Source organism: Pipra filicauda, unplaced genomic scaffold (genome assembly GCF_003945595.2).
Source record: "Pipra filicauda isolate LSUMZ 115617 unplaced genomic scaffold, ASM394559v2 scaffold46_size3722508_pilon, whole genome shotgun sequence".
Classification (NCBI taxonomy): domain Eukaryota; kingdom Metazoa; phylum Chordata; class Aves; order Passeriformes; family Pipridae; genus Pipra; species Pipra filicauda.
In genome coordinates, this window is record NW_024104609.1 from 683,638 (window position 1) to 710,550 (window position 26,913).

The window sequence follows — 26,913 nt, forward strand, 5'->3', positions numbered from 1 at the left end:
AGACAGCATTATCCCTAAATGAACATCTGACATTTTAGGATGTTTAATATAAGAGCAATTAGCTGACTCATTAGAAAAAAATGACACAGTAAAATAATCGTTATCCTAAAAATTTCAACTGCAGATAAATCACTCGGTACACCTATGAGAACTTATGTTAAGACAGTCTAATGAGGGTTCACCCAGTGCCTCATGCTAAATTTAAATTTCAGCTTGGTCCAAAGTACTGAACTGAAAATTCTGACTGTGATGCAAATCAGCAATGGCACAAACAGTGTCTGTGCAAGTCCAGCTTTAAACAGACCATCTGTACTGGTGCCCACCTCGACATCCTTTCTGGCTGGTCTTTATCAAGTCCTTTCATGTATCTTGGCCCAGTTTCCAGCTATGACACCTTTTCCCCACGGTTCAGTGTAAAACCTTCAGTGTAATGACCACCTTGCCAGCAGGGTTTCCTCCACTGACCAGTGTTCTCTGCATCTCTTAACTGACACATCCAAGACACATTGCTGAGAAAGACTGAGCTCCTTCTTACTTTGGATTGAGTGGAAAGTAATGCAAAGAGAAGTTACTTTTTAGCTCCTTCACTATAAAAGTCAAAGAGTTAAATACTGTACAAATACTTCTTAAGTCACATGATGTAAGGATCCTGCTTTGAAAATGCTCACCTGGACTATCTGCTCTATAAAATACACCTGATTTAATCTGTTCAAACAAGTCTGTTATTATTAGCTTCAAGATTACCTTCCTAAGCCAGCTGTTAAAAATAACTAATGACAAGTGTGAGTATGTATTACTAGACACCCAGTAGCCTTATTTAAACATTTTCTCCTCATCTTTCAGTCTATCTCAGTTCATGTATCAGCAGTGACAATGATGGTAGGCTGGTTGACCAGACCATTTCCAGACATCCCTTCCCAACCCGGGCACTCTGTGAATCAGATACTCCTCCCTGGAGCAACACATGCTTAATACACATGCAAAGACACTTGAAAGTTTTTTATTTAGTTAATCTTTATCCATAAAGCACATGTAGACCCTTTTGATATAAGTTTTATACCACAAATTTTGGCATGGTTTATACAAAATTCCTGGTCTAACTCTAAATTACTTACTGAATGAATCATTATAAGGAGCTGAGACTTCTGCATGACGATGCTTTCTTTAAAAACTGCAGTGGTATTACACTCTGAAACAGCCCAGTTTACCTCTCACCAAGAAAGATTAGTATTATCTTTGTTGTGGTTAGAGGATTTTTGGATTATAAAATCCTTACACTGTTAGCCTTTCATGAAGCTCTGTTAGGGATTAAACACATCTTTATGAGCAAGTTCTCATATAATGAAATCATAACAATTCAACTTCATTTTACCCAGAGCAGGAGAAGTGTGGCAATTAAAAGCTGTGTTTGGAGGGTTTAATATCAGCAGGTTGAAAATGGGTTAGGCAATAAACTAGCAAAAAGCTTCTCACCCCAGAGAGGATTTTTTCTTTTCTTTTTTTTTTTTATTTTTTTTTTTAATGTCAAGCACACTTTAAATCTCCTAAGCTGTTTATAATGATAGAGTTGCCAAAAATAGCCCAGCTAAAAATCATGAAATTGGCTGCATCTGTTACAGAATACAAAGAGCCCCAAAACACTGCAGAATATTAGAGAAAAGTCTTAAAAAAAACCCCAAACAAAGTAAAAATGGCATATTCCGGTGGTTTGGTTTTTATTTGTAAACAAAAATCAGTGCATTCATTTTAGGTATAAGTGTATCTTCATAGCCATGAACAGTAGCACTTCCTGTGAGTAAATATGCTGAATTTTTCAGTGCAAAAGTACCACAAGAGCATCAAATATCACAATTAAGCCTCTTGAGCAACATGATTTCAGCATGCAGACTATTCCCTTGCATCTCATCAACGCCTCCTTTTTAATTAATACCATTCTAATGTGTCCCAGGCCCTATTCTTAATGAGGCTTTATTCCGACTCAAGAATGACTGTGTGGGTGAATAGTGAGTCACAAGGATCCTCTCCTCCTCACCAGCTCTACCTGAGCCAACCAGTAAGGAACAGACTCCATGGAGAAACAGCACCATATGGATCCCACTCTCTTTGCCATGCTGCCCCAGCTGTGCTGACAGGGAACAGAGCTAAACAAGCAGGAGAAGCACTTACGTGTCTTCTGTGAGGTCTATCCAGGCTGCACAGAGCTCTGGTGTTTTTTTCTTACCTTCTATCACCTGCCTACTTCTGTGAGTCACTTGCCCAGCTCCACACAGACTAACAAATTACAGGAGATGTGCTGAGAACACTATACAGGTATTTTTTGGAAGAGGCACAGTGAGACTCAAGGTGCAATTTTATGCTTGGTTAAAGGCAGGCTATGACTGCTGCTACTAAAAGAGGAGCGAACCTTTTCTCAGTGCTTACATTGGCTCTGACAATCCCGAAGCTCCATGGAGAGTTGGATCACCTTAATAACTCCAGAGAAAATAAACTGTGTTCCTCAGCAGCTCCAGTTCCAAGCAGTTACTAGAGCTGATGTGAGGGAAGTGCCATAAATGCACAGGCAGGACCAGACGATTGGTGACTTTCCATTTTGGCAGCAAGCAGTCTTGGAAAAACACAGCAGCCATGAAATATCAGATTTACTGATATTATTTTTCAGCAACATATGTCTTATTCCCAGTTGGTCCCATTTTCATGGTGATAGTAAAAAAAAATTATTATTCCCATCTTAGAAGCAAAACATTACTTTAAAGAAAATAATTCTATGGTAATAGTTTCTCCAGTTTTCTTCTCAGAATGAATTATTTTTCTTAATATTTCCTCAGGTTACTGTAACATGACACCTCCCACAGAGCTACACATTACACTGTAACTCAGTATTTCAGCCTGAGGTGTTTTATCCTTGCTGCTACAAGCACGTAAAAGTCAGGATCTTTATGGGAAGAGCCTCATAGAGGCTTCTACTCACATCTTGAGATATGAAAACAGATGTGAATCTATAAAAGCTCTGAGAACTCCCCATACAAAGATCCTGACTTTCATTTCTATTTAATAGAGGAACTTCCACATATCACTAGCACTAACTGGAATTCTGTGAACATTCTTTAGTCTGTCAGCTGTCAAAAACCTTGAAAAATGGATCCATCTGTGATAGATCTATGTAAGCAACCTGGACTTCTTACCTTCACCTACCCGGGAGTTTCGATTTCAATGTACTCAGCTTAAAATGCTACCTGGAATGCTCATCTATGCTGCTTGTGCCACTAAAAGAAAATTCCAAAAGACTTCTAGAGCTAAGTGTTTTAGAATTGCTTATTACATGACACTGATTATGGTAAGCAACCATATATCTACTTTTCCAGTTGGAATTTCCACTTGACAGCTTCATGTAGCAACGTGCCAGGACTGAATATTAAGGTTTGACTGCATGCTAAAGCAATTAACTTAATCCCCAACATTTATAAGCATCTTAATTAAATTTATGGACTGTTTCCTCTCTCATTCCCATGCAACTAAAAAAGAAAAAGATAAACTGTCTTTCCAAAAATTACCACATATGAATTGATGTCCATTGCACATCTAGCAAAAACACTTCAGAATTCATTTAGTGCATTTAGCACAATATTTAAATGTGCTTGGAGGTATGAACGAGGTATGTAAGTAAGAAATAGATTCATCATGGTAGCTGAACTGCATTCACAAAAAAAAAAACAAACCCCAAACTCCCAAACAAAATGAAGGAAGAACACAGTTTATCTACCATAAGAAACATTGTCTGTAGTGCTCATCCCTGAACACTGAGCTATGAACGGGTTACAGGATTGCTCATATAGTAATACAAGAATAAAGTCTCATGTATTATTTTCTCAGTCAGTGATAGAACCAACTACAACAAAACAAAATGAAGTCATATTGAAATCTCCAAGAAAAATTATAAGTCTGGTCTTGAAAACATTCTCCTGCATCAAACTATTTTCAGACTCAAGATGAAGAAAACGAAGCCCTGATTCCATTGCCAACTGAATACCAGAGTACAGCACTGTTAAGAGCAGGAAACAAGGCTTTAATGGTGAATACAACATTATTCAGAACAAGCATTAGCTCTGATCACCATCAAGAAGTAGAAAACTTTATTAGACTATTAATTTTGAAAGTAGCTTTTTAGAACTCAGAATTTTAAAATTTCAGATACTAAAATAATTTAAAAAACCCTAGAAGTAGCAAATTCACATAATTATCAAAGGAAATTGCAACACATTACATTGTGTACTTACTGATAAATATTTTTAGGAAGGTATTTAACACTTTTATGACTTACCAGCAGTGAAGTCATTATTTAAATCTATAAAAGCATGAGAGTGTGGTATATACATTTTACTCTGAGTTTCCAGTGCAGCATGCCATGACAAGTTCCTACAGACAGGAAAAGAAAGGAGTACATTTCAGCAATGTGCAGGGACTGTTAATCATAATATAGCTTTAAAAAATGGTGAAACTTTAAATAAAATTGGACAGAGAGCATGTTCGGCTAATACCAAGATAAAATTACTACTTAGCTTACAATATACCAAGTAACTAAGAGTAATTGCTTGAAAGGTTCTGTGAAGGATGATTCATAGCACAGGGGCTCCAGTTAGATTTTATTAACTTTCTAAAGCAACTTCCTTTTTTTTTTTTTTTGCACAGAAAAGTATCACCACCCACAAAGTGATAATTAGTGCCTAGGCTTCAACTATAAATCCTGAGACACTGATTCCTGTCCTTCCCAGTTTCCTCAAGCAGTTTTAATTCTGGAAGTACTTATGGAATCTAGCTTATGACTAATAAACATGAGCAAAAGTGCTCACACGCTGTTACAGCAGCTCACACCTGCTGCATGTAAATGCATGTTATTTCAAGACACTTCAAAATCAACACATGAATTAAACTCTCACATTATGATTGACTACAAGCTAATAATGTTATTTACCAAGCAGGTGATACTTCTATTTATTTATTTATAAACATACATGCACTGCTGGTTTCTGCTCTAAAAATGAATTAACTTTCATCAAACCTCTCTATTAGCAATGATTTGAAATGCAACAAATCCTTCAGAAGTCATCACTGCTGAATCACTGGTTATGTTGCTTTCAGAACCATTAGCTAATACACTCCAAAAAAATCTCAATATGCACTATACACCAGCAGGACAGTGATATTACTATGTCTAGAATTATGTTTTTTATCCCAGTGACATTACATACATATTAGTGAAGTCCTTATCTTCCGTGACTCATTTTATGTTAAGCAAAAAAATAAGCCTCTGATGACTTCCCAGAGGTCATAACTGAATCTTAGAAATGTTAAAATGCAGCATGTAATCTTTAAGAAATAATTAAACATTTTCTCTAGGTTTTTCTATGTATTCATTTTTCAAAGTAGCCAAGGAAGTTAGTTATACAGCTCTAGAACAAATTTCAAGACATTTTAGATTAAAAATGGAAAAATGCTTTTCTAAGCAGATGACATAAAGCTGTTATCCATGTACAAGCCATGGCTTATGCTATTACCTATAGCACTCAGGCTTATTTTGAGCTACAATGAGTAAGTTTATTTGTATGCTAATGCTACTGAAAGGATTTCTTCAACAAAATGAAACAAATCTTTTCCACTTCTCCATATCTCCAAGAGTTCATACAATTTTTCATAATATAATCATTGCAAAGGGTTCAGAAACATCCTTGTGATTCTGAAATCTGTTTCATAAGCCATTAATTTAAATAAAAGTAGGGTGATAAAATTCAATTTGAGATTTATTATCAAAAACATATTGCCAAGAAGGGTACAGTTTCCATTTACACATTTAAAGGTTATTTACTCTACATCACTTCTGAATCATCTCCAATGGAAGGAAAATAGCCTGTTAGAAACAACAGGTACAAATTTGTTAAACTCACTGACAGGGTGTGTGAGGAAAGCCTTATTTAAACATTTTTAAGGGACATGGGGAAGCAGGATAGAAAGCTTATATGTTGTTGCCATAGACAGAGAAATGGTTTCATTGATTTCTCCACTTTTGAAACAATAGCTGAAGAAAACCACATAGGAATGCAAAGACTTCTTAACATACTCTTTCAAAATAAACTTAAGGACTGATTGCATGCAAAGCTAAAAGAGCTGTGACACCAAAACCTGGATTTCTTCTCAAACAGAGTTGCAAGTTTCTTTGTTAATATTACTGAATACCGTTAAGGACAATCCTAATAGTTCCACTTAAAAGCTGCAAAATACAAGTTACGAGATGCAAATTTCTTCAAACAACTGGTTTAAAGGTCCAATCATCTAAAAAAACATAAGTTCTGTTCCTAATTTTTCCATTCATTCATTATCAGTCAAGAGAGAATAGTTAAAAAAAAAACCCATGTAAAAAGACTTGTGTCTTTGACATTTATAATACATCTTTCATCCTAAAATAGTTTCTGCTATATTTTGAGCACAGACTTTCAAAACTGAGAGAAGAATCTCTCTATCAGAGTTTTAATTCAAATATCCTTCTTCTGAGAAACTTCTTTCTCTTTCAAAGAATGCCCAAGCCACTAATGTTGGAAGATACACATTAAACATGGGTCTTACACCTCTTTAACAAGAGCAGCAGTCGATGCACAATGAACAAGTTCCCACAATCAATGCTAATGAACAACCCCTGAGCTCACCCGCCAATCAAGATCTGGGGCTTGTTTGAATCACTGGTGACACCAAAGACATCAGGAATCAAGTCTCCGTTAAAGCTGAAAACAGAAAACAATTTCAGAATCACCTCAGTCATTACAGGAGTTCAAATTAACCGTTCTTAAGTTAACCTGTATTTGGTCAGCATTTTCCCACCAAGCAATGAAGAACTCTCAGCTGTACAGACCTGTCTGAATTTTGGCTTTGTCTGAGCTTTCAGGAGCAGTAAACATCTTTCAATGGGTTTGGCTTTCAAGCTGTATTTCCCACCCCTGCTTTTGTTCAGCATTTCACACAGAGGCAAGTACAGTATGAAGGGCATATTTGCTCAGTCTGATAAGTCAGTAAGGTTTTTGCTTTAAAAAATTCACTGAAAAATGAATGGCTCTTTTTTCTGCATGAATTCAAGTACTGAAATTAAAAAAATTAAAAGCTCATGTAGTTACTATTGCCAGGATGATCTAATAGGATTTGTAAAAATGAGCGTTATGGTTCTTCATCTTTAGTTGGATCAGTTGACATTACATATACCACCCTGTTCTTAAAAGATAAAGGGCATCTGTTTCAAATTTTAGCATTAAAATATATTTAAGTGGCTCTTAGTCACCACTATAAATGTGTTTTTTAAAAAAAAGTAGGTCATACTTACTCCATTACTAGAGGCTCATCATGAAAAGTCTTATTTAACATAGTTTTATGGTTAAGATCTGAAAACAGAAAATATTGATTCAATTACCAATATATTATGACACTTGCATTTTCAACCAAGACATAATTATTCTATTAATTTAAAACCATGAATTTTATGATTTAAAAAAAATCAGGAACCACTGAATATAAACAACTAAATGGCTTCTTGAAATTTTGCAGGAAAGTTACAGTTGAAGTACTGAAGCTTCTTCTCTCTTTACTAAACTCTTCAACAAAACATTCTAAATAGATCTTAGTGAAATCTATTTCTATGTATGACTGCAAGCATGCAGACACATGAAATCTGAAATAGCTGGGATGAAGACAGGCTAAAAATTGACACTGTATGTTAGACTTCTGTTAATGTTTTGTCACTGTAAAACACTTAATTATATAGACTGAGTATTTGAAATAAGCATTAGACTGCCTAAATGGGAAATGAGGATTTTAAGACCTAATCAGGTGATCACCTTAGACTTCACTTTTACTTGGAATCCAAACTCCTTGCCAGATCATCCTTGTTTCTCTCCTCTCTCCACGATGTTTCCCTTTACGATTTCCACATTCTATATAACAATACTCTCTTACTGACCTGTCTGTCACCCTTCCATTACCCAAGGAGGGACCACATACCTTCTCAGTAGCCTCACTACATACCAACCATTGCCCCAATTTTTAACCTCTGACTCCTTTTCCAGGCCTCAAATGCTCATTTGTTCCTCTCCAGATATTTTTTCTCCAGAAGTAAGACAGCATAAATTAATCCAAGTCATTCATATTATTTCAAGTACTAGAGACACCTACTATTCTCTCAGTATTTGATCCATTGCACTTTCATGGGTTCCTTGTTTCACCTTCTGGTGATTAAAGTCAGAAGCAACAGTATTTAAATCACTTGCCTCATCTGTAACTATTTCATAACACAGTTGTTTGCAAGAGTGTTTATTCTTCAGTAGTTTTTGTGGACTTGAAGAGTATCTTTAGCTCATCTGTCCTTGTTCAAACTTTAAACTCTTCCCAAAACCCTTTCCTAGCAAAGTCAACAGAAGAGCCCTCACAAGTTCACACAGTCCATAACTCTACCCAAAGACAGAATCAGCTATATCTAAAACACTGCTAAGAGACTCTTGAAAACTTCATTCTAAATTTGTTGAAAACATCCAGCAAGAGACACTCTACAAACCTCTCTTCCAATACCTACTTTACTGTCTCACTGTCTTCAAAGATTTGATTTAACAGAAATAAGTGTTATATCACAGTTGGTAGGTTTAGGTGTGCTATTTTGAAATTTTATGCGTTACAGTTTACACTAAGTTCTCTGTGCATTTCAAATTGAAGATAAATCTTTTGAGATCATCTTTGTGAAGCTGACATGTGTAATAGGGAAGCCATGAGAAGAAGCTCTTCAATTAACAGGTTACTGCCAAGCTATGGTTATGTCTGTTGCATGATACAGTGCAAGCATTTTAGCTTTGTTCTCTTTCATCAATTATTGAATACAGTTTAAGAGCAAGATAATACAAGGGTGTGAAGCTGAATAGCTGCTAATCCCTGTTTTAGCTGTAAAAATCACTACACTGTAAAATGAGTTGTAACTTGCTGACAATACTTCAAGTTATTAAGAAGTCTGACAATCCTGTTAATGAGCAGTCTCAGCAACTCACCCAATGTTTGGTTGTGTCCCCAGAAAATAAACACTGAAAGTTCATCTCTGCCATGACTTTGTGCCTGGGTAGTCAGGAGGACATCCATTTGGGAATCTCCATCATAATCTCCAGGAACTACACTGGTTATGGTAACACCAAGAGATCTGGAATTAAAACAGAAATTAAATGCAAAGCACTTGTGTATCCAAAGGCTTGCCCAATTATTATTAGTTGGCCCAATAGAGTAATATCCTTCAACAACCTGGCTTATTATATAAAGTCCTTATCTATTGCAAAAGTATCTTTAAATCAGGTGTTTGGCAGGCTGTCCTTGTCTAAGGAAGATGATATTTTTAACTCCAAACTTCAGCTATCAGGCTTTCTTCAGCCATCCCATTTGCTAAAACTATCTAGACTCCATTAAATCCCTTCATCTGCTGTAGAACCAGTCCTCAAAACTGTATTTTAGTGAGCAGGATCTTTTGGTTGCATTCCAAGAGCAAGACCATAAAGCAACAGGAGCAGTTTAAACAGCAGGAGTCAGACACATTAGTAGACTTTTCAAAAGACATTGCCATTTCCTTCTATGTTCTGCCATGTCTTACCACCACTCCCTACATTTGTTTGTTCTTTATCTTTTATTTGGTTACCTACTCAGGCTCTGCTTTACACACGCAGCCATGGATCACTCTGCTAAAGATTAAAAACAGATCACTAAACAAATAGTGCACTAAACAAATTAGCTCCTTCCAAGGCAAGAGGGAATAACAAAAATACGTAAAACTACTGAAGATGAAGCTGATCTCTAATAGCAATTTAAACATAATACTATTAATAAGCACGATTCATAAGCAATAACCATCATAGTATTACAGGATGTTAAAATTATGCATATATATGTACATAAACAGATTGTTTTACATTTATTAAAAATTGATGCTTTTTTAAAGGCCACATTTAAACTCAATAAAGGAACAGATTTCTACACAGAAATACCAGAACACCATTCTCCATATCTCTCCTAAAGCAGATAATATTGGCTGGATTCCATTAGTAGCTACAGCAAAGATGAATTTCCCTGAAAACATGTCTTGGGACTGAGATCTAAGATCTACCTGCCACAAAGACTTAACACATGATATGAAATGATAGTTTGCTTTACTAGGGAATAAAATCCTGAAAATCCAATTCAACTACAAAAATATTTCAACATACGGGTATTTCAAATAGTCATTTGAGGACAAAAAACCCCAAAGAATAAAGATTCCATAAGGGGGTGGGAAGTCACATCTATTAGTAAAGAACATGAATGACAAAAGTCACCTCCACAAACTCTGTCATCTGACCAACAAAGTCCAAAGAAATCAAAACAAAAATTTACCAGGAAATTAATGAGGAAACTGGTCAAAGAATCCAAGCTCCAAGGGCAAGCTGAACAAGTCAAAGAGATAACAGCAGCACAGATAATTCTATAACGTTCTCACTGACTGCAGAGGTGCACCTTCAAGAAAAAAAGCCATTTACATTGTCTCAGCACTGAATATCAATACTTACTTCATTGGTAACTTAACACGAGGCTTGAAGTAGGGTTCCTTTTGGTCAGCCAGGAAGATCACCAACTCATTTCCTGGGGAAGCAAGTGAGATGATGAATAATGGAGGAAGATTGTAAATGGCTTATATACAAACCCAGCATGTAAACAAATATGCCACAGATACCCATTCCACACAGCAGCAAAAAATTTGAAGGAGTTCCTATACCAATACTTGCTCCTCATTCAAAAAGAAGCAAGAGGAGCACTTCTTCAACATGACCTATGAAGCCAACTGCATCTCAAAGGAATGTTAATATCAAGAACCTTCTGTAGTGATGAAAGCCCTTCTTAAGGGGTTTAGTGTTAGAACTTTCTCTCTGCTATTGCTATAACATTGCTTAAAATAAAACTTCCTGTAATGAGTTAAGAAACATTACATGTGGAAAAGTAATAGGCACCAGCTCCACACAAATAATTAAAGCTTTAAAGCTACTTTTAATACTTTCTCTGATGTAGCAGGATCTGATACTGCTTCCCAAGTCAGCTGCCAAAAGCACTTTCAGTGAAACTCAGAAGCTACTTGGTTCCCTGCAGCATTTCCTCATTTAGAGTCAACAATACAAGCAATTATCATTTCATTATTTCTGGAAGATCTAAATAAAAGCCCATATTTTATGTTGCAGAAATAATTGAAATTGGGGGAAGAAAAAGAAGAATTTTAAACTGAATGATGAAATAAAATTTTTCAGTCAGTAAACCGCACTACAAATGCTTTTACTTCTGCAACTAAAACAATAGTTCATAGCAAAACAATTGTATTTTTTCTTTCTTCTCTTCACACCTGTAGCATCCCAAACTGCAAGAACTGGGCTGCCAATCAAAAATAATTCTATGGCTCCAAACTTGAGCTACCACAGCATTTTTCAAGAGCATCGTTCTCTGGCAAAGTTCACAGCTGCGAAATAGGAGAATACAAGCTACCTCACTATGAAAGAAAAAAGGTAACTGCCATAAACCTATTTAGGAGAAGGAGGATACACCAACAAATGAGTAAATGAAAACAAACCCGTTCAGAAAGGACGGGGGGGATCAGCACAGTCCCATCTGGCAAGTTAGTGATGCTCGAGCTGCACTACCCTCCCAGCTGAGTGAGGGAGTTGGCACACAGCCAAGTGCAGAAGCCTGCTGGCTGCTCAGCCTTGGATTATAAACCTGGGGGCTGGCTGCTAAAACTTGTAGTTCCCATTTCACACTACAGACTCTCACCTGCCTTTTTATCATCTATTTGGTAAAGTAATGATGAAGATGGAGAAGTAAATGTGTTTTTACACATACCAGGTTCCAAGTCATTTGTACCACTGAGAAATGAGATTTTGTGATCACTAAAGATAGATTTATGAAAGTTTCAGCACAATGCTCATCAAGAGCCAAAACAAACTAACTACTGGAAACTATTAGCTGAACAGAAAACGGAATCACTACAGCACTACATCAACCCACGGTGCACACATCCTAGATGCCGTTTGCAGTTCTGTATTCTTTCTGAGATGAGAGGACAAGAAGAAAGGAAAAAAGTACATTAGAGGGTGTGAAAAACAAGAACAGTTTCAATACAAACAGCAATTACAGAGATTAGAGGTCTTCAGGCTGAATATCTCTGTGAGAATCCCACAGAAGTTTTCAAAATTCCCTAATGAAATGCAGGAGGTGAATAGGGGAATAATCACTCATTCCCTGTACTACTAGAAGAGGCATCAAAAATAACTAGAATGTGGTAGGTTGAACAAGTGAACAGCATGAGCTTCCCCACTTATCCTTGTTTCATGCATAGCCTTATAAAACAGGTAAGCATATGCACAATTCCATTTATTTGTATATTTCTAGTTTCAAAAAGTGACTAAAACCTGTGTCCGCTGGTAACTTTAATTGGTCTTGCAGTGAGATACTTTTGGATTTAGATTACTTCTTATGTTCAGTAAGTTTGCTCTCCCTTACAAAGCTGTGAGTACAACCTGATTTTCATTTATGTATCTTAGCATATGGAACATTACTCTCCTTCAGCTGAAGTAATGCAAGGTCAGAACAGTAACATATATCCAGAAAAAAGGCTCAAGATATCATCCCTATTTCCTTATTAAGGGTCACAATTATTAGGACTGGGCTGCTTTACCACATCCCTGTTCCTCAAAGTCCAGTACTATCTCCAACGCTCATTTCCTCACACTATTTACAACTGGCTGCCGTTTATTCTACTATTTAGAATCCTACTGTTTAGAACTATTATCTTTTGTTTTTAAGGTATTCTGTAAGTTTTCCAATTTACTTTTTGTCAAGACTTAAATTATGAAAAATAATTTTTTCAAGTAGGTTATTTCAGGCTGACTTTTACAGTAAGTGTTACATAGGAAAGTGACCTATCAAGTGCTGCTGTGCAGACACAAAGAAACCACGAATCTTATTTCTAAAACTTATAACTATTCACATTTTTATATGCATCCATCTGAAAGATAAGAAAGTAAAAATTAAATCTCCTATCATGGACATTTTTTTCAGTAGATGAGTCAGTGGAGCATTTTCAGGGAGCCATACACTTCAATAACTCCACTAGATGGGAAAGTCACTCATGCTTTACCAAAGCTACTTAGAGAAATATTTCTGACGTTGAAGGAATAAAAAAGGTGAATCAGAGAATAAATTTAGTATCTTAACTTGTTGCTTCAGGCAAGTAAGATAATCCAAGACTAATGTCTGCAAAGAACAGTGACCACTGAAAATAAGCTCTGATTCGGGGTCTCACCGTATGTGAAGCCTAAACAGAAACTCATGGCAGGTGACTTGGGGCTGTGCGGAACAAATTTCTCTACCCTGCCACTTTAACATGATGTTCAAGGTAGGATAACGTGCAATTTATCCTCCTCACATCTGTGAAATGTTTATCTGTGTTTCCCAAAATATTATGAAAGTAGGAGTGAAAAACCAATTTGCGACCACGCTAGAGGAGAAAATATATAAATTATTTCAGAACCATAAATTCAACTTTAAAGAAAAGCATGTCTTGCTCTATACGAACCCATATTTTAGGGCAATTTGAAAACACCTTTTTTTCCACACAGGAATTATGTCAGGAGCAAAGCAAACGTCAACTTCATCGTGCAAACACCGGTGCGACGGCCCTCGGCAACGCCGCGAGCAGCCCCCGGCACCCAGGCCGTGCTGTGGGAGAGAACGAGCAGCCCGTGACCCACAGACCCCGCGGGACCGCAGGGATCCCCGAGCCCATCTCCCTGCTCCTCGCGGGACAGCTCCCACCGGGAAAGCCTCTCCGTACCCGCCGGGAACCGAGACCGCCGCTGTCACACAGGCACCCGGTGCCTCTCCCCGAGCTACCAGGGGGCCGAGGCGGGAGGGCGGCGGCATCGCGGGGCTGCCCGGGAGGGGACGAGGAGCACTCCGGACACCGGCAGGGACCGCAGGCGCTCCCGGCCCCGCGCACTCACCGCCGCGCAGCACGAACAGGTCCGTCTGCTTGTCCGAGTTGAAGTCTCCGAAGGCCGCCAGCGTTCCGTGAGCCTCGGGCCCGAAGAGCTGCGCCGTGACATTCTGCAGGGCGCGGGCGGGCCCCGCCAGGGCCAGCAGGGCCAGCGCCGGGACCACCACGGGGACCAGCAGAGGGGCCAGCGGCGGGCACGGCCCGCGGGCCACCATCGCGCTCGGCCTCGCCCCGCCCGCGCTCTGACGGCGGCGGGGGCGGGCCCGGCCCTGCCGGCCCGCGGTTTGCGGCAGCGCCGGCGGAGCCTGCGCGAGCCGCTTTACGGCGCGATCCAGGGGCGATCCGGGGAAATCCCGCCCGGCCGTCCCGGACCGACCGTCGGGACCTCGCCGGGATGGCGGCGGCAGCGGCTTCTCACATGGCCGATGTGAGCTGGAAGATGCTGGAGCTGCGCGCCCGCTCCAAGCGCTCAGGTCTGACCTCTTGGCTCGCCCGGGAGGAGCTGCGCGGGTCCCGCTCACTCCCGCACTCCTGCCCCCGCTCTCGGCCCATCCCGGGTTGTATTTGCCCGTCCCGTCCCAGGCTGTTTGCCCCTCCCGGCTGTGAGAGGGGCACCTGGAACACCCAGGTGTTCCCGGGATACATGCCCGTGTCCTTGGCGGGGCACAGCCCCGGGTGCTGCTCAGGTGTCACTCGCCCCCACGGCTGCACGGGCAGCTGCTCGGGGGAGTGTTTATTACTACAGTTGTATAAAGCCGTCGAACAGATGAAGTACTTAGGCAAAAAAAAAAAAAAGTACTAGTTTTTGCCAGCTTTCCCTTGGATAAAGGTAACTTTTTTATGGCTTGAGGATTTCTTGTTCTGAACTTCGGCTACGTGGCAGCTCCATTCTGACCTAAATGAAAGGGCAATGTTTACCGAGTTGGCTTGAATTTCCAAAGTTAAAAAAAATCGGTTTTTAAATTGCTTTTTCGAAATAAAAAGTCTTAGTAGGGCTTTAATTGTTCTAATGGAAACAGTTTTCCAGAAGAACCCTGGGGGGTTTATTTATATACCATACATGCTTGTAAAACTCAGTTGTTATTTACTTACCTGCATGTTTGGTTGTTTTTGTTGTGTTAATGACTGATCAGATAGTGCGAAAAGAAAATGAGGCTTTTGGGGTCTCTAAAGGATTGTTTAAAGACTGGTCTGATTCACTTGGCCTTAAAAGTTCAATGTATGTATAGTATTGATTTGCAAGTTCCATGATTAAGACGGTCCACTAAAAGAGTTTTTACGTTGTGGCCGATGATGATTATTAACAGAGTGCTGTTATCTGAAAGCTGATTGACAAATGTAGCCATAGAGCTTTACAAAATCAAGCCTGGGACCTGCATGTCTGGAGTGTGTGAATCCCGAGCCCCACAGCAGCACACGAACTTTGGGGTTCCCCCTGCAGGCTCAGGCCCTGTGGCTGCGGAAAGCATTTGGGTGGTTTTAAATGCTTGAGTCTTAATTGCTGCTGCAGCGACTTTGTTGTTAAATGTATAAAAAAGTGGCTTTTGTGCAGTGACAGATTATTGTCGTTCCTTCTTTCCCTGTTCATAGAAATTTGTCTAGAGATTTGTTCACAGAGCTTTATATAATAACTGAAGAAACTTAGTCAAGAAATAAACATTATTTTAGTTGAAAAGTTTTTCTAATAATAGAGTTGATTTAAAAATCAAATTTTATGTATAATCTTTCAGGTAACGTTCATATCTAAAACTAAAAATCACGTTCTTGTTTTTCAAGTTTACTGCTGTATCTTTATAAGTATGTTGAAATTTATGTAAACTTCAGAGCTCTTCTATTTCCTTTCTGGCCCTGTCAGAAGGAGTCATAGTCGGGATAATCATAGAAAATGACTGAAACTCCCCCAGTTATGTGGTTTGGCTGAGGCCTGTGCTGGAGAGTCCCAGCTCACAAACAGCACTGTTTTGTTTGGCATTATTATTTTCCAAGTATGATGCTTGGATAAGATATAGTAAAGGTGGAGTACCTGAACTGCACGAATGACTCATGTTTTATAGCCAACAACAGTGTATCATTTAAGACCCAATCCTGTAGGGGGTAATCCATATCTTCATGTTTATGTATATTAAATTATGAATTACGTTTTTGCCAGTAAAGCCAAATTTTATTGAGAATTTTTTATTTTTCTTCCTTGAACAATAAAATACTGTTTCATTTGTTAGCAACAAATTATTAGGATCCTCTGATTAGGACTAGATTATAAAGATATTCAGCAGTTGACCAGTCTGAACTCCCTGAAATTTTAGTTGCTTTAAAAAATGTAAACTTCTTTAAAAATTTGGAAAAACTTGTAATCATAATTACAAACACTGTTTTCTTTTTGTACATTCCAAAGTGGAAGATGTTTTACTTTAAATAACTGAGATATTAAGTGCCATAAGTAATATATATGACTGCAAGAAACATCCTGGTGTAGATTTCACATGGGATAAAAGCAGCACTATGCACAAGCAGAGCTTTAGCTCTCTGCACTCACTATTACTTAACACTTTTGTATGCACCAGTTAAATCATTGTTTTTGTTTAATCTTGAAATAGATTTTATTCATCACCTCTTGATGTTAGTAGCGAATTTCCTATTAAATAACAAACCTAATGACAAATATCCAAAAGATGCACTTTTTGTAGACTGTGTCCTTTTACTCAAATAAGTTTTGTGGAAGCAAAAGCATAATAAAGCCAAGAGGTCAGTGTAGAAGAAGGAAACATAAGATGAAATGAAACTTTGTGCTGTGCACTCTGTCATGTTAATAACTCCACTAACATTGCTTTCACTTAATTTAATGCTGGTTGCCTTTAACATTTACTAAACAGTTTTGAAAATTACTGTAGCTTAGCCTGAGACGTTTGTGATTAGCTGCACCACTTTGAAATGGCCAATTTGGATGATGACAGAGCCTTCTCTGCGCATGCTTTTTTAAACTTTGGTAAGTGTGCAGTTCTGTGTTTTGTTTTTGTTTGTGGCTATTTAATTCAACAAAAAATAATTGTGTGTGTTGTGTTTCGTGCAATGTTTTATGCTAGCAGATTTTTAGCACTGTACAGTAGAACTTAAAAATTTGAACTCTTTCAGTGAAAATTTCTGAAAATTGGAATCTACTTAGATTGAAATCTACTATCAAATCTTCCTGTTTTGTATTCCTGTCAGTATCTCTGTGTAATAATCTCTGAACTGAAATTTCTCTTTTAAGATGATGGTCATGTGAAAGATGCCCTAAGAATGGTGTTTAGAATTGGGTTCTAAAAAAACCCAGTGTGACTAGTTTAGAGCTAAGCAATAAGATTTCCAGTAAGTCAGTAATTGTTACAAATCTTGACTTTTGAAATTAAGTGGAAGCAAAATAAAGCCCCCGGCACAGCTTCTCCTCAGGTACAACAGAAACTACAGTCACAGGGCAGTTGTCAAGGCCATTGCTCTGTATTTTGAAAGGAGTTTGACAGGGGACAGATGTATCCATATGTTAAACTAGTTGATATGAGAAGGCTGTATAGGACTCTTGTGCAGTCCTTGTTGAAATACAGAAGCATTTCAAGTGCTAGTGAGGGTAACCAGGAAAGGGGATTTCAGCTCTCTTGCCACACTGATTCACTCGAACTTCCCTGCCCTGCCTGTGCCATTTCTGTTTCTCCTCTCTTAACCTCAAAGAACATGTCAAGTGTTGACATTGTAATAAAAATAATTACTCTTTCCTAATTATTGTATTGACACTTGATGTTTCTGTTGTTATGATGCAAAATAAACATTTTTAGTAGTTTTTAGAGCTATTGTTTTGAGTTCACAGAAATGGCAGTGCCTGCCTTGAATATCTTGAATGATTTCCTGCCTTGCTTGTAGCATTTACAAGGCTTGTGTAGTAGACTTTAGCATTTTGGTTATATGAAGCTCCTGTGTACTGGCACAATGGTCAGTATTTTACTTCTGGTGTTCAGTAGCTTCCGTGTGTTGTTAGTTACTGTAAATCCTGAAATCAGTAATTTCCATTAAGTATAATATACTGTAGAGAGAAATAACTTCAGATGATTAGGAAATAGAGAAGGGACAAAATAAATTGGGGCATATTTTTTTTCTTTTTCCTCTCTGGTGACCAGTAACAGGACCCACGGGAATGTGTCAGGGGAGGTTTGGTTGGATCTCAGGAAAAGGTTCTTCCCCCAGAGGGTGGTCGAGCACTGACCAGGCTCCCCAGGGCAGTGGTCATGGCCCCAAGGCTGCCAGAGCTCAAGGAGCATTTGGGCAATGCTCTCAGGACAGGGTGGGATTGCTGGGGTTGTCCTGTGCAGGGCCAGGAGCTGGACTTCAGTGATCCTTGTGGGTCCCCTGCAAGTCAGGATATTCTCTGATTCTATGAAATACTAATTGAATTACATGTACAGTCTAACACATGATTTTTTTTTTTTGGATAAATGATAGTTTAAAAGCTTTGTCACTTCAATGCTATTTAAATGCTATTACAAGCTTTTACTCATTTTTACCTGTATTGTTATCATCAGTCAACCTAGGTAGCAATTTGTACCTTGTGCTTACTCCTACTGTCTATTCAGGTAGAAGAATTCTTTGATACATTTTGCATCTTCCTCTCCAAGCCCTTCTCCTTGTGTTTCCTTACCCTGTTTGGAAGGGTTGTCAGGATGTCATCTACTCCAGCCTCTTACTCAAAGCAGGGTCAGCTATGAGATCATAGTTTCTCCTGTATGTAGTGATTAAAAATCCCTGTGTGATACCATTTCTTAAACTTTGTTGTGAGAAGAAATAAAATCCTCTTTGGTTCCAATGGCTTCTGTAATGTGAATATTTATTGCCCATACTAATGTTGGGTAATGAGGGTTACAGTGATCAGAGATCCAGAACTTTTTACTGTCTCAAGTGTTGGATTACATCCAGAACTATTGTCACATTAGAGGCTGTGGTCAGTTTAATTCTCATCAAATCTAGAAAGAAATCTTGTATTCTCAGGTTTTTTTCTTTTGGCCTGTCCTGATTTAATGATGCAAATTAACATTTTCTTTTATTCTTCTGGCATGTGAAATATTGGAAATAATGTTCTTGCCATGTTACTTCCATTTGTTTGTGATTAAACTTCAGGGCAGTGTTTGTTTGTTTTAATTCTGTACTTTGAAAAATTTGAATAAACCCTCCTCGTTGAAATATACGTATCTTTATCCATAGGCTTGGTCCAGAATTCCATTCTTATGTTTCATTTTCTTTAGTATCCCCAATTACTGCCATTTTCAAGAATGTGTGGGTGTTCAAAGCTTCTGTGTATACAAATTTGGGAGCAGGGTTGTTTAAAAGCCGTGTTGGCCACAGCTTCTAAATCTAAACACCTAGACAGTTTAAAGCTCTTCCCTGAAGAGCAATTAATGCTAATCTCAAGTATAAATGGAATAAAAATGAGGCGGATGGGGAAATACTTTAACATCAGGATGACATAATATTTTCAGCCTCCAGAGGTTGTATATACATAGATATTTACCCTGCTAATTGCCTACCTTGGAGAGCTTTCCTTAACTTCCTTCAGTTTTATATTCTACTTAGAAGAGATAATTAAATTGTAATTTTTTTCCCCTGGAATTGTACATTTCAATTTCATCTACTGGATAAGGTTTTCTTATACTTTTGCTGTCTTAACTAAGTCAGAAATACCTTGTCTGTTTATTACTTTAGTTCTGCACTAGTATTTGATGTGTTTATTATCAGCTACTGGGCTACTTGATATTTCGTCCTGTTCCCTAATACTTTGAAAGGAAGTTTCTGTCCTTTTTAGTAATTCTTCAACTTGAAGATTGGTGAAATCATATTACTCTGGAAACTCTAAATGGTAGGAAATAAAAGAGGATTAATTTTCATTCAGAATATGGATATAGGGTATTTAGTCAGTGCAGTATCTGAAGACAGACAGGGATTTAATTGGACTTGCGATAAAGATTTTTAGTGTTCTCTTAGCAGATGTGAAATATATTAGTGCAGGAAGCAACACTTTAATTTCCTATCAGGTTTTTCCCTGATTTTGAAGTAGGAACTGCCTTGCAGCAATCCACGTGTCGTGTAAGGAAATAATGGGCACACTCCATTCGTTGTGGAAGAAGAGCTGAACTCCCACATACCCCATTTAAATGTTGGCTGGGGTTGTTACACTGCTAGACAGCTGAGCAAATACTAAATCAACAAAATAGGGTTTTTGTTACTTCCTAGTATATGTACTTATTTACCTACAATAAACCCCACACTGTATGGTTACAATGAAGTGATTTATTTATGAAAAACAGTATTTAAAGTTAATGTGCTCATTCTGTTTCTTCCGAATGCTAACACACAACCCCAGACCTCCAGGGTACTATTTGCATATGTCATTCTGTTATGTTTAGAGGGTTGCAGTCTTGCTTTTGTCTTTTTTTTTTTTTTTCAGTTTGGAAACCTATTTTAAATATGTAATTGGAAATAGCTTTCTATGGCATGTTTTAGTCTTGCTGAAATGAAGTGTTAAATAGATTTGGGAAGACTGTAGATGGGCTTTTTTTAGCTGTCTTAAAAATAGCTTGGACTTTGTTATGGGCTCACTCCAAACCACAAGGAAGGAGCAACTCCATGTTTGCTGCTCCTTGCTTTTGATTAGGTTGTGATAGCAATGAAACATAATTTACCTCGTGATTTCTCTAGGAGAATGCTGTAGACATCCAAGCAAAACATAAACTATATATAGGTGCTTATGGGGAATTAATGAAGAAGATGTGGAAAACTTTGATTTAAACAAGTTCTCCTACTTATAGTAGGAGTTATTTTAAGGAATACTTCCAAGGAATAAAACTATTTTTTTGGTCAAATTTCTCGAACTAGGAATTTATTTTACCTTTTTATTTCATCAACAGTCTACTCTGGCTGTTTTAGTATGTTTCTGTTAGTAAAGTTTCAAAAATCTAAAATAATATAATTCATAGATGGTGGTGCTTTGACGTTTTCGTGCTCTTTTTTCTGCTCAATCTTCTTTCTGCTTAAAGTTGAAGTCTTTGAATGCTCTGAAATAGAAAAATATTCTTTTTGTTCTTGATAACATTATTTTGTTTCTCTGTTGGCCACAGAGGGTCACAGATTGTCTGGTAAGTATGTAAATTAGAACAATTTTATTTTAGGAACTTTTGACTTGTGTATATGTGGGTGTGCTTGTGAATACTCAGCTGTGTTTCCTGGTGCAATACTGGGATTAACAGTCTGCAAGTGGAAGGATGGTGTACTATGCATGTGTTACACAGTTAACAAATCTAAGAGAATCTTTATTTTGCCTTTGAAAATCTATTAAGTGAATATTTCTCATAAATTTGCTACTTTTTATGCAGTAAGTGACTTCCTGAAGATTTTTTTCTTTGTGTATTCTGTCCTACTTTCACTGAATTGCCTTATAAAATTACAGTTACACAGGTCACTGTATTATGTGCTTTTGCAAGATAACTGAATTAATAGTATAACACCATAAATTATGAATCTCCTCATGGGTATGGATTCATAGGCAAAAAGAAATAGAAAAATAAAATTGCTTTGAAAAATGGATTTAAACTGCTTCAGAATGTTGATTTTTTTTTTTTTTTAGTTGTTTTTAGCAGTAGATGTGAAAGATGTGATATATTAGAAGTTTCTCTTTTCCATTACTGAACAATTTAATTTTTTTTTTACTTTGTTCCTTTAGGCAGCTTTAATAAACTGGGCTTTCTGTTCTTCCCTCTCAGACCCTTCCCCACATGGATGTGTTGTTTGTAACTCTCCCAGTGAGGAAGGGAAAGGCTGTAGGGGAAGCTCAGATGTGTTGGGAAGCATCACCAGAGCATCCATCCACAGCAGACCCACAGGAGTCTGCTCAGAGAGGGGTGCATTTTTTTTAAACTCCTATGATTGCAAAGCAAAAGCAAATACTAACTTGGAGGTGAGGTTTGAGTTCCTGAGTGGCAAAAGACATTTTCTTGTGTCCCCTCCAAAGGATTTTATTCCTACAGCTCCTGTCTCTGCACACATTCACAGAATCAATTAGGTTGAAAAAGACCTCTAAGACCATCAAGTCCAGCCTTTGACCAAACACCACCTTGTCACTAGACCATGGCACTGAGTGCCACATCCAGTTGTTTCTTGAACACTTTTTCATTTCTTTTTCTTCATTTCATTTGGATGAGAGTCCTGAATATGGACAATCTCCTGTCTAATACTTGGGTATGTGCTGGGATTTCCAAAAAGCCAGTGTGAATAGAGCACTCAGCTGTGTCCTGCCAGAAATGCTTGGCTGGCTGGGCTTCCCTGGCAGTGCATTCCCTGAGCTTTTCAGAAGGGCAGCACGCAGTCCGGAAAGGGAAAATTCTCACTCTTCCTCTTAGTACATGGCTCTGTGGGAGACCTTGCCATCCAGAACACTGAATAAAGCCCAAGGGATGATGGAGGGGGAGCAGTATGTTACTCTTAAATTAGTAGTTGGAAATGGTTCACCACAGTAATTTTTAATAGCTAGGTCATTTCAGATATCAGGAAAACTGACTTCTTGGGTGTAAATGGGGAAGCAATCAATATGTGGGACACTGAGAAGGAAAGATGTGGATTTGATAGCATTGTATTTCTCTGCAATATAGGTAATTTGGGGACTTTATCTGTTGGATGGGTTGTTTAAGCATTGTTAGTAGGTGGGAACAAGCCAACCCTTTTTGTCATTCAAAATATGAGATCAGCTGGGATAACTGTGGGGGTGGGTGCAAACGAGGTTGGATTAGGTAAAGTGTTGATGGTCTTGTACATGTTCACTATTTTAGAGGGCAGGTAGGGAAATAATAGCTAAATTTAGTCCACTTTTGTTCCTCTTCCTTATGTTTATCTACATATTGTTAGGAATTTTGTCTGTAGTGTACTTAAGTTCTAAGCAAATGTTCCTATAAAATTCTTAGCATTTAATAGCTATCTTTCATAATTAACTATACATTTATGTGGCACTTGCTGTAGCTGAGTATCAACAGGGCATTAGAGATCCAGATGAAGGTCTGATTTGTGTAGACAGGTACTGTAGGAAAAAATGTGTATAGAAATCTATTCCCTGAGATTGTAGAGATAACAACTTTTTTTGTTTCCATTGAAATGTGATAAATTGTGCTTTTGGATAACATGCAGGAAAAATACCATGTTGTACTAATTCTTAGCAATAGTAGAATTATGAAACTAAATCTGATCTTGATTGTGTTTTGTTTTTTCTTCTTCTTTTAGGTTCAATTTATGAGCCACTTAAAAGTATTAACCTTCTAAAGCCAGAGGGGGAAAGTCTATGGGATAAATTAAATCATTACTATAGAATTGGTAAGTTAATAGTAGTTCTACCATGAAAGATTTTCAGTGTAACTCACTAAAATATTTACAGTTGTGCTTATGAAAGTCATCAGCTTTGTCTTAAAATAATATCAGGAGTCCTTAATAAGGATTTTTATTTACTGAGAGGTAAAGGGATAAAATTCCTCATGAGATTCCTGTGCTAATGTAATGTGTGTATCTTGGATATTTCATACACTGCTTGAAGAATCATGAGTGGCAAATAGTGTTCAAAATGATGGCATTTGTCAGATTGCAAATACATTCTGAGTTGCACGTGATGGCCTTGGATGGGGATGGACAAAGGTTTTCTGTAAGAGGTTCTTTTTTGTTCTTAGTGGTGCCATAATGTGTTTTGTGCTGAAATTTTATTTGTTAGCTAACTTACTTTAAATCAACTTCAGTGTTTTTTCTTTTCATTATGAGGTTATTTTAAGCCAAAACTGTTAAAGAAGCAATGATTTGTTTTGATTGTTTTTGGTTTTAGGAGGTTTGTGTTATAATGAAGTCCTACCTGTATTCTAAAATGAAGGTTTTTTTAATGGCCGTGCAATTGAGTATTTAAAATTTAAATTTTCCTCAGGCAAGAGTATAGAATAGTGGACAGTCTTGCCATCCTTTTAAAAATGTGGGATGAGATTCCCTTCCTTTAGCTCAGTGTGAGTTGTACCCAGTCTATCCATACATGTGCTGCTTTTTGTAGGTGCATTGCTTTTAGCTTTCTTACAGAGATGACTGTTCGATTTGGCAGCAGCAAATGTGTGGTAGTGCTTGCTATTTATCTGTCAGGCACTTATGCTGCTGCCAGAGTAAAAAGTTACTATTGAATTTATACTTCATTGTAGAATAATTTTTTTTACAAGGTATCAAGGCACTAAAGAATATAATTCGAAAAGCCATAAAACATTGTAATTTTAATTTAGAATACTTAATTTCTAATACATACATAAAGAGGCTTTTTTAAAATAAATGCTTGATAATAATCTGGGAAAAACACCCCCTGCTTTCCTGTCTTATACTGGACAGATTATTGTTAGAAAGGTCATGTTTGAGGGCAGTAAGCCCAGTTGCAATCTTGTAGCGTGCTGGTTATTGTATTAATTTAGGAAAACAATTCACAAAATGGAAAATATTAAAGTACAAAAAGAATCAAGGTAATATTTTTTTTTCTAAGTAAGTTTTGACAACCTGAAAATTTCTGTCTTGTTCTATTTTTATGTCAATACAATCATATGGCCTAAGTTAAAACTGTGATTTTTATGAATGTAAGGTTCTGGAGAGATAAAGTATCTAAATGATTAGGGAGGCAGTTGTCATACTGTAATCACTTTTTTCGTCTCTTTTTGTAAAGAGGAAATTACTGGGTTGTATTGTAGAGATTCTGTACAAAGTGGGTTGTGCTAGAACAGAGTCGTGTAAATAGTCTTGAATACTGTTGAGGTTTTTTTTGTAAAAAGGTCTAATTTGACTGAAAAAACAACATGGCAAATTTTTTTGTGTTTCTCCTTACCTTTCTTTCTCTTGTTTTATTTGTACATGCTCCAACAGGTTGTTCACACCATGATTTATTCCTGAAAATCAATTTAGAAACAATATAAATGTTGTTACTAGCCTTTTTATTTTTCCTTTTTCCAGTTAAATCGACTTTGCTGCTCCATCAGAGCCCAACCACAGGTCTGTTTCCTACCAAGACCTGTGTGGATAACCAAAAGGCAAAGGTACACGACAGTCTTTACTGTGCTGCCTGTGCCTGGGCATTGGCCCTTGCTTACAGGTGAGTCACCTCTCATCTCACACCTCTTATGCTCTTTCTGTTATTCAGTTCCCCAGGAAAGGTTTAAAAGATGAAGCTTTATCAAAAATAGATTCGTAAACCCGTAGAGATGGTACGTTTCCGAATCTCAATAAGAATATTTATGTAAGGACTAGGTTAAAAATGTCACTCTACTTCTGGTAAGTAAACAGGTTTTTGTATGATGTAATTAGTACCAGTATTTGTAAGAGAGACATTAATGCATGCTATTAAGAATAGGTTCTCGTGGCAAATTGTACTCAAGGAATACTGCTAGTTTCAAAGGTAGGAGAATTCAGAGCATTAGCAGGCTTGATGCAGGGATTAACAATCCATTTCCTTGCAAGAGACTGAACGTTATATCAATACGGATTTTTCTTTTTAGATTTTGAAATAGGACTGTTTGTGTAAGTTGCAAGACAAACTGCAAAAAACCCCCCCATTTTATTATTATTATTATTTTTAATAAGGAAGGATGAATAGGGCAATAAATATCTTGATACGGGTGAGGGCACCACTATGCAACAGCATTAGTTAAATACTTAATATTCCAAAGCATTGATGTCTCCTTTTTTTCCCTGCTAATGCATTTCCAATTTGTTTTATGAGTTATCTCTCTTCCCCAGGCGTATTGATGATGACAAGGGGAGGACTCATGAGCTGGAGCATTCTGCTATAAAGTGTATGAGAGGAATTCTCTACTGCTACATGCGACAGGCTGATAAGGTAAAACACTGGAGTGTGGACACAAGCACTGGCTTCATTCTGGGGGATTAATTAAACTGTGAAAAGTAACTTCTAACTAGAGATAAAATTCCAAAGGGGAAGGCAGTGCTACTGTGTGGCCCAGCTCAGAACAGCTGCTCCGTTGTTGTCGGGCCACAGCATTGTTTTAGGGTGTAGAAGGCACGAGTGTTTGGTGAAGTAAAATGCAGGGTGTACTTGAAACTTCTTGGGGTTCATTTTGCAGTTAGTTATCCTATTTAAATATTACTCCATTAGTAGGTGTGGGTGGGTTTATGTCATTTTAGTGATTAAATGGAAAGATGCAGAACTTCTTTTAGTTAAGGCTGGAGACTTTTCTTTGCACTGTTATCTTAGTTATTGCTTTTGTGGATGTTCTCCTTATCTAGGTGATCATTTTGATTATTTTGCTTGGTTTCTTTAGCAACCACTTTCCAGTATTCTTTGACTTAATGATGTAAGTTGAGAAGGGCAACAGCCCAAAATGAATAAGGAAACTAATTTACTTATGTTGTAACACAGTTGATTTACTCAACCCATAGTCCTCTTGTGAGTATATCCTAAATATTCTTGAATATTCAGGGATTCTCCTTTTTAAAATTTAGATATGGTGGGTTATTTTGCATAGTGGTTAGCAGTAATTCTAGAATTAGTTAAATATATATATTCCATATGATTTTGTTAAGTTTCATGTAACTGACTTTTAACTGTATTATTAGAAATAGTTTTCATGTAACCACATAGCCTTCATCTCAGCTGAGCACACAAACTGAAATGAAAAGTTCATAGGCATGTGATACCAGTAACAATAATAATAAGCAAATCAGATGTGTTGCCAGTTGTATTGATGTTGACATATTTTTTCTTTTTTCATAGTCTGTTTCTTTGTGGTCTCAGATCTTTAAATAATCTTGACCTAAATTGA

General features: G+C 37.5%; 2 protein-coding genes across 8 annotated transcripts in view; one reads left to right on the forward strand and one right to left on the reverse strand.

Annotated features, from left to right (window-relative positions):
- ITFG1 (integrin alpha FG-GAP repeat containing 1) overlaps nucleotides 1-14,313 on the reverse strand; it is a 72,693-nt gene extending 58,380 nt beyond the window's left edge. Inside the window, exons 1-6 of the mRNA XM_027732808.2 lie at nucleotides 14,079-14,313; nucleotides 10,602-10,674; nucleotides 9,066-9,211; nucleotides 7,361-7,418; nucleotides 6,696-6,770; nucleotides 4,319-4,413 (exon numbers count right to left, since the gene is read on the reverse strand). Of these exons, the coding sequence (XP_027588609.1) occupies nucleotides 4,319-4,413; nucleotides 6,696-6,770; nucleotides 7,361-7,418; nucleotides 9,066-9,211; nucleotides 10,602-10,674; nucleotides 14,079-14,286 (655 nt within the window). The 5' untranslated portion in view covers nucleotides 14,287-14,313. The remainder of the gene's footprint in view (nucleotides 1-4,318; nucleotides 4,414-6,695; nucleotides 6,771-7,360; nucleotides 7,419-9,065; nucleotides 9,212-10,601; nucleotides 10,675-14,078) is intronic.
- The window catches only part of PHKB (phosphorylase kinase regulatory subunit beta), a 68,153-nt gene continuing 55,264 nt past the window's right edge, over nucleotides 14,025-26,913 (forward strand). Inside the window, exons 1-6 of one of the 7 annotated variants that reach the window (XM_027732791.2) lie at nucleotides 14,456-14,544; nucleotides 16,960-17,054; nucleotides 21,205-21,222; nucleotides 23,354-23,443; nucleotides 25,088-25,226; nucleotides 25,871-25,970. In XM_027732791.2, the coding sequence (XP_027588592.1) occupies nucleotides 17,000-17,054; nucleotides 21,205-21,222; nucleotides 23,354-23,443; nucleotides 25,088-25,226; nucleotides 25,871-25,970 (402 nt within the window). In that variant the 5' untranslated portion in view covers nucleotides 14,456-14,544; nucleotides 16,960-16,999. The other 6 variants (XM_039386160.1, XM_039386162.1, XM_039386164.1 and 3 more) reach the window with 6 other exon arrangements.